This window comes from Arthrobotrys flagrans (assembly GCF_004000055.1).
Source record: "Arthrobotrys flagrans strain CBS H-5679 chromosome Unknown unitig_8, whole genome shotgun sequence".
NCBI classification, from domain to species: Eukaryota; Fungi; Ascomycota; class Orbiliomycetes; order Orbiliales; family Orbiliaceae; genus Arthrobotrys; species Arthrobotrys flagrans.
In genome coordinates, this window is record NW_027137553.1 from 3,478,867 (window position 1) to 3,493,577 (window position 14,711).

Below are 14,711 nucleotides of genomic sequence, written 5' to 3' on the forward strand. Positions count from 1 at the left end.
TACGATACCCGCAGACAAACTTACACAATGCCTCCTCGGATACCCCTCCCCATTCGTCGTTCTCCGCTCTCCTCCGCCAGTGCTTCTCTCATCCGATCTCCAAATACCCTACCTCGACCGGCGATCAGGAGTCTTGCTTCGACCTCTCATAGCCATGACGACCATCACGACCATCATGAAGAACCATACGACGAACCTTCGGGATGGTTTCTAGGTGTTCCTCCAGGGGAGACACGGCCGAATGAAGGATGGGAAAAGATCATGTGGTACGGGTTCTTCGGGTCTCTTGCGGCGTTTAGTGTGGCGCTAGCGTATAAACCTGATACTTCGTACGTTTTTTGCCTCCTTCCTTCCGTCCGGTCGATGTAATTGGTATATAAATGAATTATAGGCTAACATGTGTTGATATCTCTGTAGAATCCAAACGTGGGCATTGGAAGAGGCGCGAAGGAGACTAGAGAAGGAAGGGATCTTGCCACCACCGTCCGGACAAACTGCGAATTCGATGTACACGATCCAAAACGCCATATTGAAGTCTCGAGGCGATATCCCATTGGCATACGACGAGAAAACCTTGTCGAACGAGGAATTGGATGCTAAAGTCGTCGAGCAATTGAAAGTTGCTATAATGTCATTGGAAAAGGAGGAGGATTCAGGCGATATTGATTTGGAAAGGAGGAAGAAGTGGGCGTTAGCGGAGGCGAAGAAGGTCATCGAAAGAGGTGGTATATACGGAACCGGGCAATAGATAAAAAAATTACCGCAAGGGTGTTTTGTATAGTGTGGTTGATGGTGGTGAGGATGGTTTTATAAGAGGCGAAAATCCGTTGTACAGTCAAAACATGGTATGGCTAGAAGCCTAGTTGGGAGCGTTCCATTGGTATTTTTCGATATTGGCTCCTGCCCGTTGTTTATATTTCCCCGATTTCCTTTTTTTCGCTGGTTTTCATTGTACTAAAATAACGATTGCGATTTCCGTTTTCTCTCTCTCACTCTTTTATTTCCTTCTTTCCTTAGTTAGATATACAACTGGAATAGACGAAAAAAAGGAATGAGAACCCCATATATATGATTGATATATTGAGATCTCAGAGTAGAGGCGGCTCCGTGAATTCGTACGTGATAACAGTATTTTCAATGCAGCACTTCTTCTCATCATGCCCTTGAATGAGAAAAAAAACAGCGCGGCCTCGTTCATCCAACTCATGGGTGTCCATTTGTCTTCGCTTGCACGTTGGCCTCATAGTAGTTTCATGATCCGGTAGTTTTGCAATGGCACCTGGTGTTTTATCGGGATCGCTGTCTTCAACAATATACTCCAGCCTTGAAAATATCTTGTGATCGCCCGCCCTACCCCCGTAATTAGCATACTTCGATAAGAAGGATTGTGTTGATATCCATCGATTAAGGGATGTCGGGAAACAAAATAAAGCCAACGTCTCAACTGCAGAACAGTACTTAAACAGGCTATTCATAACCGGCTCGTTGAACCCATGGAAGCCGATGTAAGTGATATTCCGGGCAAGAATCGGAGATAGAGCTATCAAATCGAGCGCATCAATTGCATGACGGGCCAAGACATCCAATATAAACCTCCCGTTCCTGGCGATTTCAAGGAATTCCGAAGAAGGTTCTGGGACGAATCTATCCAAGAATATATTTTCATCTTCATCGGGGACTTGGATTGCTTCTTCGATGGTTTTGGAAATTCGCCGACGAAGTCTGGCGTCGATATATCTGACGTCGTCTGTGATTGTTGGGTGGATTAGAAGGAGGGATCGTGGGATTGGACCGATTTCATAGGATAGTAATATCCTGGGCTCTTCGTCATCATCTTCGTTGCGGTAATAGTAATAGAGCTCGTTGTCCCGAAAGTAGAAACAGACGGTGGGTTGGAGGGCATGGCTGAATATCTCTTCTCGTAGCTCTTTAGGTAGTGAAAGGAGCCTTATCGAGGGGTATTTGTTAGTATCTGCATTTAAAATAATTTCTGCTAGAGTCTTTGTGACGCGTACAAGTAATTGTAATTGGCGGGATAAACCATACCGTGAACTCATCGTGGGCCTAGGTAAGGGAAGGATCTAGATCAGTGATCTGGCTTTTCGAAGTTGAAGCAACAATCCAGCATTCGATACTCGAATATATTGCGAAACTAGGGTTGTGACATTTCTAGTTACTTAAATATAACATATGGTAATATTATTATGATCAAGCCACCGTTCGAGCTGCTGGCTGCTCACTGCATGCCAAGCCCTGAGGGTCCAGCTGCTTCAGCCTCAGTATCTTCTCAAACTCTTGCTCAACAGCTCAACTACATACACCGCCTCCTCAGCAGTTCTTCTTCCCTGATAATAACAATCCCCATCTTTATGAAAACTATTAAAAATATACCGCCCACGATCATGAGTTTCTTCCCGTGGCATCCGATATAGCTCATACTTAAAACCATACCCCTTCTTAGGAATTTGATACCGTATTGGAGCCCCCTCGGGTCCCGTTGTGACCGGATCAAATACCGGAGGCATCCTTTTCCCATTCCCTTCAACCTGCAAGTTATGCCCGGTCTCGAGTAATTCCAGTCGAATCCAATCCTCTATATCTCTTTTACGTCTATTGGTAAGAAGACGAAATGCCCACTCCGGGATCTGTCGGTTATCCCCCATCATCACCCCCACGGTATTTAAATTCGGAAATGCGCCTGTAACCGCCTCTGGGTCTGGTGCCATCTCTTGAGAAAATACAATATTACATACCCTCTCTCTTATTTCGGGCCACATGGTGCTCCATGTGGCGTGAAGGCTGCGGGTGATGTCTAAATCAAAAATGAATCTGCATTTATTCCGAAATAAATCATCGACTTCTGGAGTGTAGTTTCCGGTTAAGAAGTCGGTGTACCATATTATTTGGTAGGAACCGCAGGGTCGAATGTTGTATTTTCCTTGGAGGATGATATATTTGTTGAGGATTTCTTTGACAGGTCTGCATAATCTTGCCCAGAGGTTTGATATGACTACCTGTAGCGACTTTGACAGACATAATAAATTCGCTGGAATCGGCGATAATTGATATATTACCGATAAACCGAACGTACGCTGTCCGAATACTTGCTTTCCGGGGGAGCTGTAATTTTTATTGAAACATTCGCGGCGACGAGAGATTGAAGGTAAGGGTGCTTTATGGTTGGGATTGCATTTGCGACGGGCGAAATTATGAGGTGGGTTTTTGGGGAGAATGTTGAAGTGGTCTTCTTCTTCGAGAGCGGTTGTGTCTCTGATTATTATGTTGACCCTGGGACCTGGGGAGACGATGTATTCGAAGATTTGCTCCTTGAGCTCTAAGGGAAGGGTCTCGAGACTATATTCAGTGAGGTCAGACTAAATAGGAAGCAGCATTCGACATATAAATTCTACTAAGTTACCTGGCTTTCAAGTCCATGGTGAAGGTATGGTAGGCAAGGTAGATATGAAAAGTATTTTAATTCTGAGCATGTGGACATTCGAACATGCTTATATATCAGTCCGGACCCGAAAGCGAAGAGGCTGAATATCCATAGCTGAATGCGAACATGGGGCGTATAGCGTCGTATTCCGAACTTCACATGCAGCGAACGGAATATATTTAAAAATATATCTAGGCCTCCAAAAAAGCGAGTACCCGCTATAAGCTCCAAAGACTTAAAGGTGAAGATAAAATTGAAATCCCGTATGCTAGGTTAATTCAGCCTTGTCACCGTGGGATTATGCGGATAGATGAATCGTTGCAGTCTTGCTGACTGGACTCGACATGTTGGCCTGGCTTGTACGAAATCCGCGGCTGGCTGACCAAAAGCACGATTAAGCTAACGGTCGTTAACCGATTTACTATCCAACTTCAAGATTGTGTGATTTATACACCCGTTATATACAGTACAGTCGATGCAATCTCGGAACGACTATATTCACAAGCACTTAAGGAATAGCCAAGTGAGGCCTTAACCTTGCTTGGTACCTGGCTAAACAGGCTAAACTACTGTCTTGATATCTGTTCTGAAGGTTTGGGGCTAGTTTATAACATTTTCCAGTATAGCGTGCAGCTAGCACCCTTTGTGATCCACAATTGATATCGTGATTCGCTCAGACAACACCGAAACCTCGGGTGTAATGTATCAAAAAGATTAATTTATTTGGCAAAAAAGAGACCCCTCTTTTGGGGTCCGAAAAACAATTCGTAGTTTTTGCAGCGACGATTTCCAAAATCGAACTCTAAACCATCTGGTACTTCAATATTCTAGCATTTCAATATTTCAATATTCCAGGTTCTGAACGTACGTAGCGCAGCTTCGCTGAACTCACGCAACCTATCACTATAGGTATCGTTTCACCGAAAATGTAGGGTTTATATAGAACAGATAATATCCAACATCTGGCTTTAATTAAATTTACACCGAACTGATGGGAAAACTCGACCATATCCTCAGAATTGACATGTACTCATCCGCATGTCGGCAATGTACCTACAGAATCCGGCTGACTAACATCACGATTAAGGTAACGACCGGTTTTAACACAACCTCAACACAGAATCGTGCAATTTGTATACCCATTATAAGGTAAGTAGGCCCTTGGAACGAGACTCATTTATAACCTTGATTGCAGCCACCCAGTGGCCTAACTGCTTGCCTAGGCACTTACCTAAGTACTTAGGCAACGGGCACACGGTTGCATTAACTGTATTTTAAGCCCTTTTAGGTCCACGACCAATACTATCATCATTCCCCACAGCAACGCCGGGAAAACGCTCGAATAAATGACAAAAACAAAGGATTAATTAATTTAGCAAAAAAAAAAAACCTCTTGTTAGGTCCAAAAAACCGGGAGTTTTTGCAGCTAATATCCGACCATTCCAGAACTCGAACTACAGTTCTTTCAGCTTATCGCAGTCCATGGTCTTACGTGGCGCAGCCGCGCTAAACTCACGTAACCTACTGTCGTAGGCGATATTGTACCCAAAATCGAGCATATATAGGGTTTGAAATCGGAAATACCACTAATACGGGCATTAGCGGGTCAAGCGTCGAGGACGTCCAGCGATATACGAAAGAAATCCATATAGTCTCGGCATGGATCCTGTTAGTGTAACACCTACGCAAAGACCAAGACATCGGTTTTGAAAAAGGACCCGCTATGTAGAACTAAATTTCTAAGTATTTATCACTTTGCAATAGTTCTCAATCACTTCATTGCAAAACCCTAGACCCAAATCACTCGTAGTAGAAACTGGACTTCCATATCGCGTGGTGATGCTCCTATAGATGAAGTTCGCAATAGCCTCCTCATCCGCAGACTCTGAGCCTTCCATTTCAGATCATCTTGTCAACCATTCCACTGCAAATATGATAGATCTTCCAGTTCTATACTTAGGTACTGTGCCGGAAGGACGGTTTTTTTGAATACTATCCTAATCTTTGTCTCCTGCGCGGCACCACCCTTTTCTAATCCAGATACAAGGAAATTTCCATCCCAATACCATTCCAATAGAAAATCAATCCGGTGTTGCAAAAAAATTGCGTATTAATACTAAATTAATAGCACCCCTCCTCCGGCACAGTACTTATATCGATATCTTCATAATTCCGGGGGTTTGTAATTCGTCTTGTAGCTTCATCTACCGATCGCCCATGATCTGCCGACAATCAAACAACCCCGGAGAACTTCTGATATATGACAAAAACCAAAGGATATTTTTGCAAAAAGAGACCACTTTGGGTCCGAAAAACGCGCTGGTTTTTACAGTTAATAGATGGCAGATAAATGTCCAGCAGATAAACAGATGGCAGATAAATGTTCAGCAGATAAATAGATGGCAGATAGATGTTTGTTAGATGGCAGATAAATGGCAGATAAATATAAATAGATGGTAGATAAATGGCAGATAAATATAAATAGATGGCAGATAAATATTTGTTAGATAGATAGATCAGGGCTCGAACGCTGGCACTCCTGCATTGTTAGTAAATATCAGAAATCGGCTACAGATCATACGTGGCCAGTATCGCTGTACTCACGCAACCTATCGTCGTCATAGGTATTGGGTACCGAAAGTTAAGGGTATATATAGTGGTAGGGATCGACAATATCACTACTAGAACTAGTAATAGAACCAGCAAGTCAGCCGTCGAGGACAGCCGGCTGTATATAAAAGAAAAGGGATTCTTCGTGGATGCTGGCGCGCAAGACCAAGGGCATCCAGCTTCTAGTTTTTTACCGGACGGATGGGAACGCCCTGACCATATCCTCGGAGCTATACTCGTCCCCATCAATGTCCCAGCATACTCCTCCCTCTCCCAGTGTATATAGTTTTCCCGCATAACGCCGACCACCTTTCAAAACCCAAGAGCACCCACTCGCGAGGAAGCACGGTTTAAACTCCACAATAGACCTATCCAACACCGCATTCTCATCGCAAGGTTTAAGTATCGGTTGAACTTTCTCCCCGAATACCTCATCCATCGAGGTTCGGATCTTAGTCTGTCAGGACCCTATAGTAAACGGCCATGCCAGTCGGAATAAATCTTCGTATAGAGGGAAGCAGTAGAGATGTTGGTCGGAAAGATTTCGACCGGCGTGCAGCATATGTTCGAGTGCAAGGATGTTTATGTTAACCTTCAGAGATTTGCCGGCTGCTTTGAAGATGTAGTTGAGGTGGTGTGTTAAAGGTTGGTAGATGGGTTGCAGTCTCTGGCGTACAGGATCTGACGGTGTTAATGGTACTTGTAGAATATGAGGTCTCCTTAAATCGATAATGTCGAGTTGGATGTTGCGGAGATGGTGGCAGTAGCGGAGCGCTGGGATTGAAGGGGCTCTGGAGTTGATGTCGTGTGTATCATCGTCCACTTCGGACGCACTATCGGCTATTTTATAAGCACGGGCTTCGCAGAATTCATGGAAACTGCAAAATGGGGATTGGTGGTCAGTTAGTCCATCTTTTATACGCATATAGGTATATCGAATGTTCGATTTAATATATTTATACTAACCCGTAAGGGAGAAAAACGGTGTGACAAAACCGTTCCCAGGCCGATGTATACTCTGTGAAGAATTTATAGCCAGTATTTCCTTGTTCGTCACTTTGATGCCAGCTGGGGGGCCGGGCAGTTCGTATTATGATCTGAATTGGAAATGTATTTCGGGAATACAAAAATCGTGAGGCTTCATCGTGTATTTGTTTTTTGAGGTAGAGTAAAATAGTATTAAGTCGAGGACGTTTAAACAGCCATAGGACTAGGATTGAGAAGGGTTCTTTGGGCAGGTCAAAGAGTAGAATGTAGGAATATATCTCGTCGCGGGGTTCGCGAGGTAGTGAAAGGAATGGAAACGGTCTATTAGCTGCATCCTAGTCTAGTGAGAGAACCTGTCCGAACTGCATTTTCTTTAAATTTAATTGAGGTATTGGAGATTCGGGGTCTGAATATAGCTGATCGAACGCCGGCTTCCATAGAATTGAAACAGAGGATCTGGTTCTTCACATGCATGGATAAATCAACTTATCCTTCCCTTGGTCGATTCGGTAGGTATATCAGGATCAAGATCTAAATGCAAGGGCCGGCTCGAGCTCGAAGGATCGCAAGTATCAGCTCGATATTTCCAACATTTTCAACACAAGTATGGGTAAGTCCCAATGATTGGTCTATCCCGACTAATTGGGCCAATAGAGATAATGGTAATGTCTGTGGGGTTGGCACTGTCTTGGGCAGAAATCCGCAGGATCCTTTTTGATACAGTGTAGGGCTAACAGCAGTGAGTTCCAGATATTATGTTTAGTTTTAGGCCTGCCTAATTTTACGGCAAAATGCGGTCTAGAGTACTTCAAAAGAGACTTATGGTTAACCTGTCAGTTAGTTCTAAAGCGGACTTGATTACAAGGTTCTACGGGAAATGCACAACGTTTCCGGGAGGATCCATAAATGCTTGATTCTATCAAGGCAAGGGGACTATATACTGAGTGCGCCTTTTCTGCTGATGAGGATGCGAAAAATATAGGAGGAAGAGAGGTAGGAAGAGTTGGAAGCGGAGGAGGAAGTGGCTCCGAATTGAAGATAATGCTTGTCGTCATCGTATCAAGATAACTCCCCGGAAAAAAAGAAAAAAAGGTAAAAAAAGGCGGAAGGGATGAAAAACCCGCATTAGAGATATCCATAGACCGTACAGACGACAAGAGTATAATAAAAACAAGGGAAAAATGCAGCATCGTCGTGAAAAAAGGAATTCCATCATTAAACACCAACTCCCCGAGTTTATTCCTCAACGATGTTGCCTTTTTCCGAGACGTACAGACCGTCCAAGAACTTTCGGATATCCTTATTTCGTACTCTGCAAATCTGCTGGATGTCGGCGGCGGACTGGGAGACGTTTTCGAGGGAGTTTCCGGTAAGGACAAGCTCATCCTTGACGTTCTTGGACTGCTCGACATCGACACCCTCGTGCATGGTGACTCTTCGGACAATCTTCTCGCCAATGAAGTTACTGTGAGAGAAAGTTAGCATGTCATTCCGAGGCCGATAGAGAATTGTTTCAAGTCTCTCAGGCAAGCTTTTGCGAATTTGGCTATTTCCTCGGTATTTCCACCAGAAGACATCCCGCATAGCTAGCAGTATCCGGTATGTCTGAAAATCCCACGCTGTCTAGCTCTAACCGATGTCTTCCAGTGAAAAATTCGATTCATAACCAATTCGTTCCATGCCGTTGATATCCTCGAAATAATCTCCGTCGACTTGAATTCAAATAATAGATTCCACCTACCGGATCTCAACCTCGAAGAGACCAGATTCGCTGTTCTTGGAAACACCAACGTTGATTGGGAAATGTGCATAGACGTAACGCATCTTGTACTTGAACCCCTTGGTGACACCGGTGATCATGTTCTCGACAATCGACTTGACGGTTCTTAGGGCGGCGATGTTCTTTCGGTTGCCATGGTGCAGGGAAATGTCAATGATTGGCTTTCCAGGACGCTGGGTGAAGGAGATGTTGATATGCTTGAAGTCTCGGACGAGCTTTCCACGGGGACCGGTGACAGTGACGACACGGGCCTTGATGTTGAGGGAGACTGGAGAAGAGCGAAGTCTGTTAGTTGACGTCCTTCAACAGGTTGGTCTCCATCATAAATCTTCCTCCAAATTTTTTTTTCTTGCGGTCGATCTCGAAAAAGCCATATCTTCAAAATGTCGACAAATTGGGAGCCACATACCGCCCTCAGGGATCGTCAGGGACTCGCTCGAGTAAATGTACTTCATTTTGTCGGTATGGGGTGTCGGATGATGGTGTCGAGGATTGTCGAGATGGGTTGGAGTTGACGATATGAAATCTGGAGGTTTGAAGCTTTGCGGTGGGATATTTCGCTAGACACCATCGAAATCGGCCACACCAAAAAATTCTGTGCTGAAGGTCACGTGTTCGCTAATTTGGCTCCAACGCAACGAAAAAAGCCCTTGCCCTAACAGACCCTTGGCATGGTAGCTCTTGTCACTACACACTTAGCTATAGCTATCATCAATGTCAGAATTCTAATACATCGGTAGATACAGTTAATGGAGTGATATAATCCAATGCTCGTACTATGCAGTCTCAAGAATCCAATTTAAAGCCCTGAGATCGACTTCTGTTCGGGGTCGTTGTTATTGATGTTGACATAGGTGACATGTGGCTGATGGTGATATGTGGCTGAGCTACAAGGATATGTTTATGGATCTGTGCTAATGTACAAATGCGGAAGTACAACATGATCAACACAGAAGACCTCGGTTCCCTTGAGACTAAGCTATGATAGATATTCCAGATTGACTTGTTAAACCCATAATTGTCTGCCTATCTAAGACATATAATTATAATAACAATACTAACAAGAACAATAGTAGTGGCCGCAAAAAATATTACACCATAGAGAGATGACCCCTTTCCGATAGTATTAACACTTTAATGTGACATCATCATGTCTGTCCGACGGATTGTCTCTTTATTCAACCAAGTCCAAGAGTATCCAGCCGGAGAAACGAACGGCACGAATGATACTGGCGAAAATCCAGAAGACGAATCACTCCGCGAAACTGGATCTCAAGAAGCTGAATCTCTAGCTGATGGGACTCCTCAACCCCTGTCAGAACGGTTTGGCGTATTACTAATGATACCCGAAACCGATCAATTGACCACCAATACTCGTAATGCGAGCTCGGCAATGCGCTACTAGACGCCTATATAATCTCAACTTCCTACTACGATGAGGCATTGGACCCTACGGAATCTGAACCCGTCGTCTCGTACACGCCAATGGTAGTGGTATGCAATCGTAAGGTAATGGCGATGGCATAAGTCACAATGGAAATGGCGTGTATTCCAATGGCAATGGTGGACATACCGATGATAATTACACCAACGACAATGCCACTCTGCCTGTGGAGCCCTAGAGACAAATAAATGGCTACGCAAACGAGAAGCTCAAGGAAATTAGAGACGAGCCACAGCAAAACTCGGGACAGTATCTCGGAACACAATCACCGTCTAGCCCCCCGGAATATCCTTACCAGCCCTTAAGCGAGCAAAGGAGGCACAAGGACATCAAGCGTGGCTTGCTGGGTTTGATCGCTCTCCGTTGGTTCTTCCAGATATCGATGAGCCGGAATGGATGAAGTTACTTAGGCAGCGAGGGGGGTTCAACCATGCAATATTAAACACATCACAGCCATGGTCATCATGATCGCGATGACGATAACGACCACGATCACGCTCACGGCCATAATCGTCATTGATGTGGTGCCAACCACGGCCATGGTTTTTTTAAAGAGCTAGATTTTGGGGGTCCATAGGCGTTCCAATGAGTATTCCTTTACCTTCTAGTCTTGCTAACACGCTCACATATTTAGGTGTTTCTTGAATGGGGTTGTCTACCGATTGATCGACTAATTAATTACGTTTATGAGCTCTAGTGATGGGTGCTTTGTTCTGCGAAATTGGAATAGGATTGTAGCGGGTTTTATCGAGAGGATGTATTAAGGCGAGAGTGGAATGATCGGAATGATGGATGCCTTGAATTATTGGGAATTGTGATATTCCTTACCTGTGTGCACTAGTACTACGAATGAAGGTTAGAGCATGCAATAGAACAAAGTAGTCGTTATCATTATCTTCAAGCCCAATTCGAGATCCTTTGAGGTTTCAATGAAGTTGGTATTGTCACGAGTTCCACGTTTAGCCATGGGTGTTGCTATTGTGGTATTTTGTCACCCACGAGATCTCAATTATGAACAACGTCCTCCGGAACCAGAGACTTTAAATTTCAAGATATTTAACATTCATGTTAATTGAAAATCTTTGTAGACGCTGGCCCGTGGTATATCTTGAACCCGAAACACTTCGAAATGAGATTTTTTTTAAATATCAAAAAAGGCCAGTTTGTAACGCCGTTTACCATATCAACTCCCACAGCCGCCGACCTAGTTCAACCGACATGACAATTTGAGGCGAAAGGACACCCCAAGATTTGTATTCTTTCGGGGCTTGACTAAGCACCACCCTCCCTCTTCGCATACTCATCCTCCATAGCTTCCAAATACCTCCTCTCGGCCTCTTCCCTCGACAACGTTCCGGAGCCCGAGCCTTGATTGCCACCGGCAGGGTAATGCTGAGTTTGGGTGGTCGCTTGTCCACCGGCTGGTTGTTCGGTGCTGCTAACGGTGGTACCCGATGGAGTGGTGTGAACGGTGCGGGAGGAGGTTCCCTGCGGGTTTGAAGCAGACTCGGTGGATTTATAGTCGTAGGTGTATGTGACTGGCATTTTGGAGGAGGTTATTTTTTCTAAAAGGCTTTTTGATAATGGATTATAAAATGTATAACAGATTTCCAAGTTTATAAATCTGGATAAGAAGTTCTAGCAGTGATTAGACTGGTTTTTGAAGCTTGATGGTCTAAAACCTGAAGAAGTAGGCGATCGAGGTAGTTTTATAGAAGTTCGGACATTGACGAAAGATCCCAGTCAGAATGACGTCACGGACGAACTCCAACACGCAACTATTATCACAACTATCGAATCTTTTCGTAAGGGGATATTTGACATTGATTCGAATAATCGGAAATCAGCGCAAATACTTAGATATCGTAGATGCCAGCGAAGCAGCCCGTGAACCGCGGTCGTGAGCATTGTATTTATACTCATTTGCTCGGGGAAAAGGTTTGTTCAGTCAATGTTACACAAGCACAAACGACAGGAGTACTTCAACGTTGTTAGTACTAAGCAAATTGGCTTTAACATTTCAGTATTAACATGGTAGATGCATGCTGAATTTGTACAATTGTGGCAAATGCATGCTAGGGAGAGCATGAAGGGAAGGCCATGTCAACTAGGCCTCGATGGTTACAATTATCGGTCGACCCGTGGGATTAGATGCACAAATTCAAAAGTACTGTGAATTTTCCATGGCATGCCGGCATGCAGATGTATCATGTGAGGCCATTCAGATTCTATATCCGGATCGATATTGACGAAAATGTCCGAACATTCGAACACCGCATACAGCTGTGCTAGCGCTGGTTGTCAACATGCGACGCTGCATTGTAACAAGGAATTTTGCTCAAAAGCTAAGCATTAATGGACAAATTGGTGAAGGCGCCTGAGGGACAGAAATATAGCTGACAGGGTCAGCAATGCCTAAGTAGAAGCGTTAATGGCCGTAAGAGGTCAAGTGCAGGGTTAAGGTAAAACCCTCCGTTTCTCCTACGGCAGTATTCTGTAGAACCGTAATATATAAGTACTTATACTTCGAAGCAATTAAGATGCCTTAAATACTTCGTAAAATATCTTGTATTGAAAACCCGGTGCGGTTAAACTGTTGTAATTTGACCGTCGACAACGCAAAACCGAAAATTGACAGCATTTACAATTATAGTACTATAGAATAAAATAAATCTCCTCCAACTTATCACCATCACCGATCTCAAAATACCCATAGCATACAGGTTGCACTGCTGATTTTCTGAGGTTTATTTCAACAATCTGAAGTTTAACAGAGTTGGATTTCGCAATGGCTGAATGCGAGGGGACCTGTGACGTCTCACCCCTCGGCGTGTCAAGACCCTCCGCCATAAACACGATCTTGACATTCATCACCACGACCTTCTCCTTTCTCATCTGCCTTCCCTCCTATGCTCCCGGCATCAGACGGTGGCTGAATCCTTGGACCTTCTTTCGGAGCAACTCGAATCTTATCGATCCTTCTCCCTCTTCATCACCTAGGGATCACGGCTGCTTGAATCCATCTACACTCTTCGGCAGGGGATTCCGGAAACCTTATCGCGTACCGCCCGTAGCTACCTTGCCCCCACTACCTTCGCCGGGAAACTCAAGGTCATTTCCGGCCTATTGGCTGAAAAAGATAGTTACAGCAGCCTCGATCGACTGGTTGCCGAATCTGCCAGCCTGGCCGCATTCGACGTGGACGGGTGTATGTACTAGTGATTCTTCCTTCTCCTTCTCCCCTTCTCTTTGTGTTTCTTTTTGCCTAGATCTTGCTAATCGCGTTTCTTTCCTTCTTTCTTGGCTACAGGTTACTAGAGTCCTACACCTAAGAGATTCCAAAATGGACAACGCTCCTCCTAAACCAATTGCTCATCATCTGATTACACCAACAACCTGCAGCTGTGGATCAGATGCCAATGGCCCATCCCACTCCGGCCCCTCCCAAAAATGGAGAGATCGTTTGGCTGCTGAACGGAAGAAGTTCAAGATACCAGAAGTCTGGGATCATTTCGAAGACAATGATCCTTACTTCCCGGCCAGGGATGAATGGGATCATCGCAGAATGTTGGTGACTTTTGCGGAACATGTGTTATCTCGAGCAGAGTTTTTGGGATACGTTGGTGGTTCTGCTGAGGATCGTTTGGTGAGCTTCTTCTTCTTTCCTTCGGATCTATACTACAATATCCTATTGGATACACGCGTATATCTTCCAATACTATGTTTATACTAATAGAGGGAAAAATTCACAGTACACGATCAACTCGATCACTGAGCCCCACCGCACCCTCCTCCTCAAACTCGTTGCCGACACTCCTACCTCTTCCCCCTACCGCAACAATTTCGATTTCGATGCAATGTGCGCAGCCCCATCCTACTCAGCATCCGACATGGCCCGCGCCCTCTTCCACCACAAATGCCTCTTCACGGACTGCGAATGGTACATCATCTGTGTCGATTGGTTCCGAAATTGGACCGGGTATGCCATGTCTGACGCCTTGATCAAGGATGTCGGCAATGAAGAGTGGGAAAACAAGTGGGATTTAGATTTGGCGAGGATGAGGAACGAGGGAGATGAGGAGGGGTTGAAGAAAGTCCAGCCGAAGTTGAAGAGACGCTTTAGGGCCTTTGCGTATTGGGAGGAAGGGTATGAGCAAGCTTTTTTTAAGTGATGCATTTATTCTCCTCTTTTTTCTCTCTTTTTTTTCACCACCATCATCACCCTCATCCTCCCATCCATCTTCTTTTCTTTATTTTTATGACAAAATTAGCAGTACTACGAATACTTTGCATCGTTTGTTATATGTTTTATTTGCATATGCTCTATGAGAAGGCAGGCGTTTATATGGAGGATCGATTCATGTTGTTTCGGAGGCGTTTTCTTTCTTTCTTTTTTTTTTTTTCCAATCTGATGGCGTTCTGTCGATGGGTTACAATTACGACTGCATTGC

The 14,711-nt window shown here is 44.4% G+C and overlaps 5 protein-coding genes across 6 annotated transcripts; 2 read left to right on the plus strand and 3 right to left on the minus strand.

Moving 5' to 3' along the window:
• Positions 1 to 27: 27 nt before the first annotated feature.
• On the plus strand, positions 28 to 748 carry DFL_007494 (uncharacterized protein; the record flags this gene model as incomplete). Its single annotated transcript, XM_067637084.1, has 2 exons — positions 28 to 329; positions 418 to 748. The coding sequence occupies 2 exons, from the start codon at positions 28 to 30 to the stop codon at positions 746 to 748; spliced, it is 633 nt and encodes a 210-aa protein (XP_067488636.1).
• Positions 749 to 1,088: 340 nt separating this feature from the next.
• On the minus strand, positions 1,089 to 2,057 carry DFL_007495 (uncharacterized protein; the record flags this gene model as incomplete). Of its 2 annotated transcripts, none has more annotated exons than XM_067637086.1 (2): positions 1,089 to 1,947; positions 2,047 to 2,057. In XM_067637086.1, the coding sequence occupies 2 exons, from the start codon at positions 2,055 to 2,057 to the stop codon at positions 1,089 to 1,091; spliced, it is 870 nt and encodes a 289-aa protein (XP_067488638.1). The 2 variants fall into 2 exon arrangements, with proteins under 2 accessions (XP_067488638.1, XP_067488637.1); XM_067637085.1 differs by lacking the exon at positions 2,047 to 2,057 and adding an exon at positions 2,016 to 2,044.
• A 6,215-nt stretch (positions 2,058 to 8,272) lies between these two features.
• On the minus strand, positions 8,273 to 9,271 carry DFL_007496 (60S ribosomal protein uL6; the record flags this gene model as incomplete). Its single annotated transcript, XM_067637087.1, has 3 exons — positions 8,273 to 8,501; positions 8,778 to 9,084; positions 9,226 to 9,271. The coding sequence occupies 3 exons, from the start codon at positions 9,269 to 9,271 to the stop codon at positions 8,273 to 8,275; spliced, it is 582 nt and encodes a 193-aa protein (XP_067488639.1).
• Positions 9,272 to 11,532: 2,261 nt separating this feature from the next.
• On the minus strand, positions 11,533 to 11,805 carry DFL_007497 (uncharacterized protein; the record flags this gene model as incomplete). The annotated part of the gene is made up of 1 exon (XM_067637088.1): positions 11,533 to 11,805. One exon carries the CDS (start codon positions 11,803 to 11,805, stop codon positions 11,533 to 11,535), a length of 273 nt encoding a protein of 90 aa, XP_067488640.1.
• A 1,798-nt stretch (positions 11,806 to 13,603) lies between these two features.
• Positions 13,604 to 14,432, plus strand: DFL_007498 (uncharacterized protein; the record flags this gene model as incomplete). The annotated part of the gene is made up of 2 exons (XM_067637089.1): positions 13,604 to 13,906; positions 14,013 to 14,432. The coding sequence occupies 2 exons, from the start codon at positions 13,604 to 13,606 to the stop codon at positions 14,430 to 14,432; spliced, it is 723 nt and encodes a 240-aa protein (XP_067488641.1).
• Between the last annotated feature and the right edge of the window lie 279 nt (positions 14,433 to 14,711).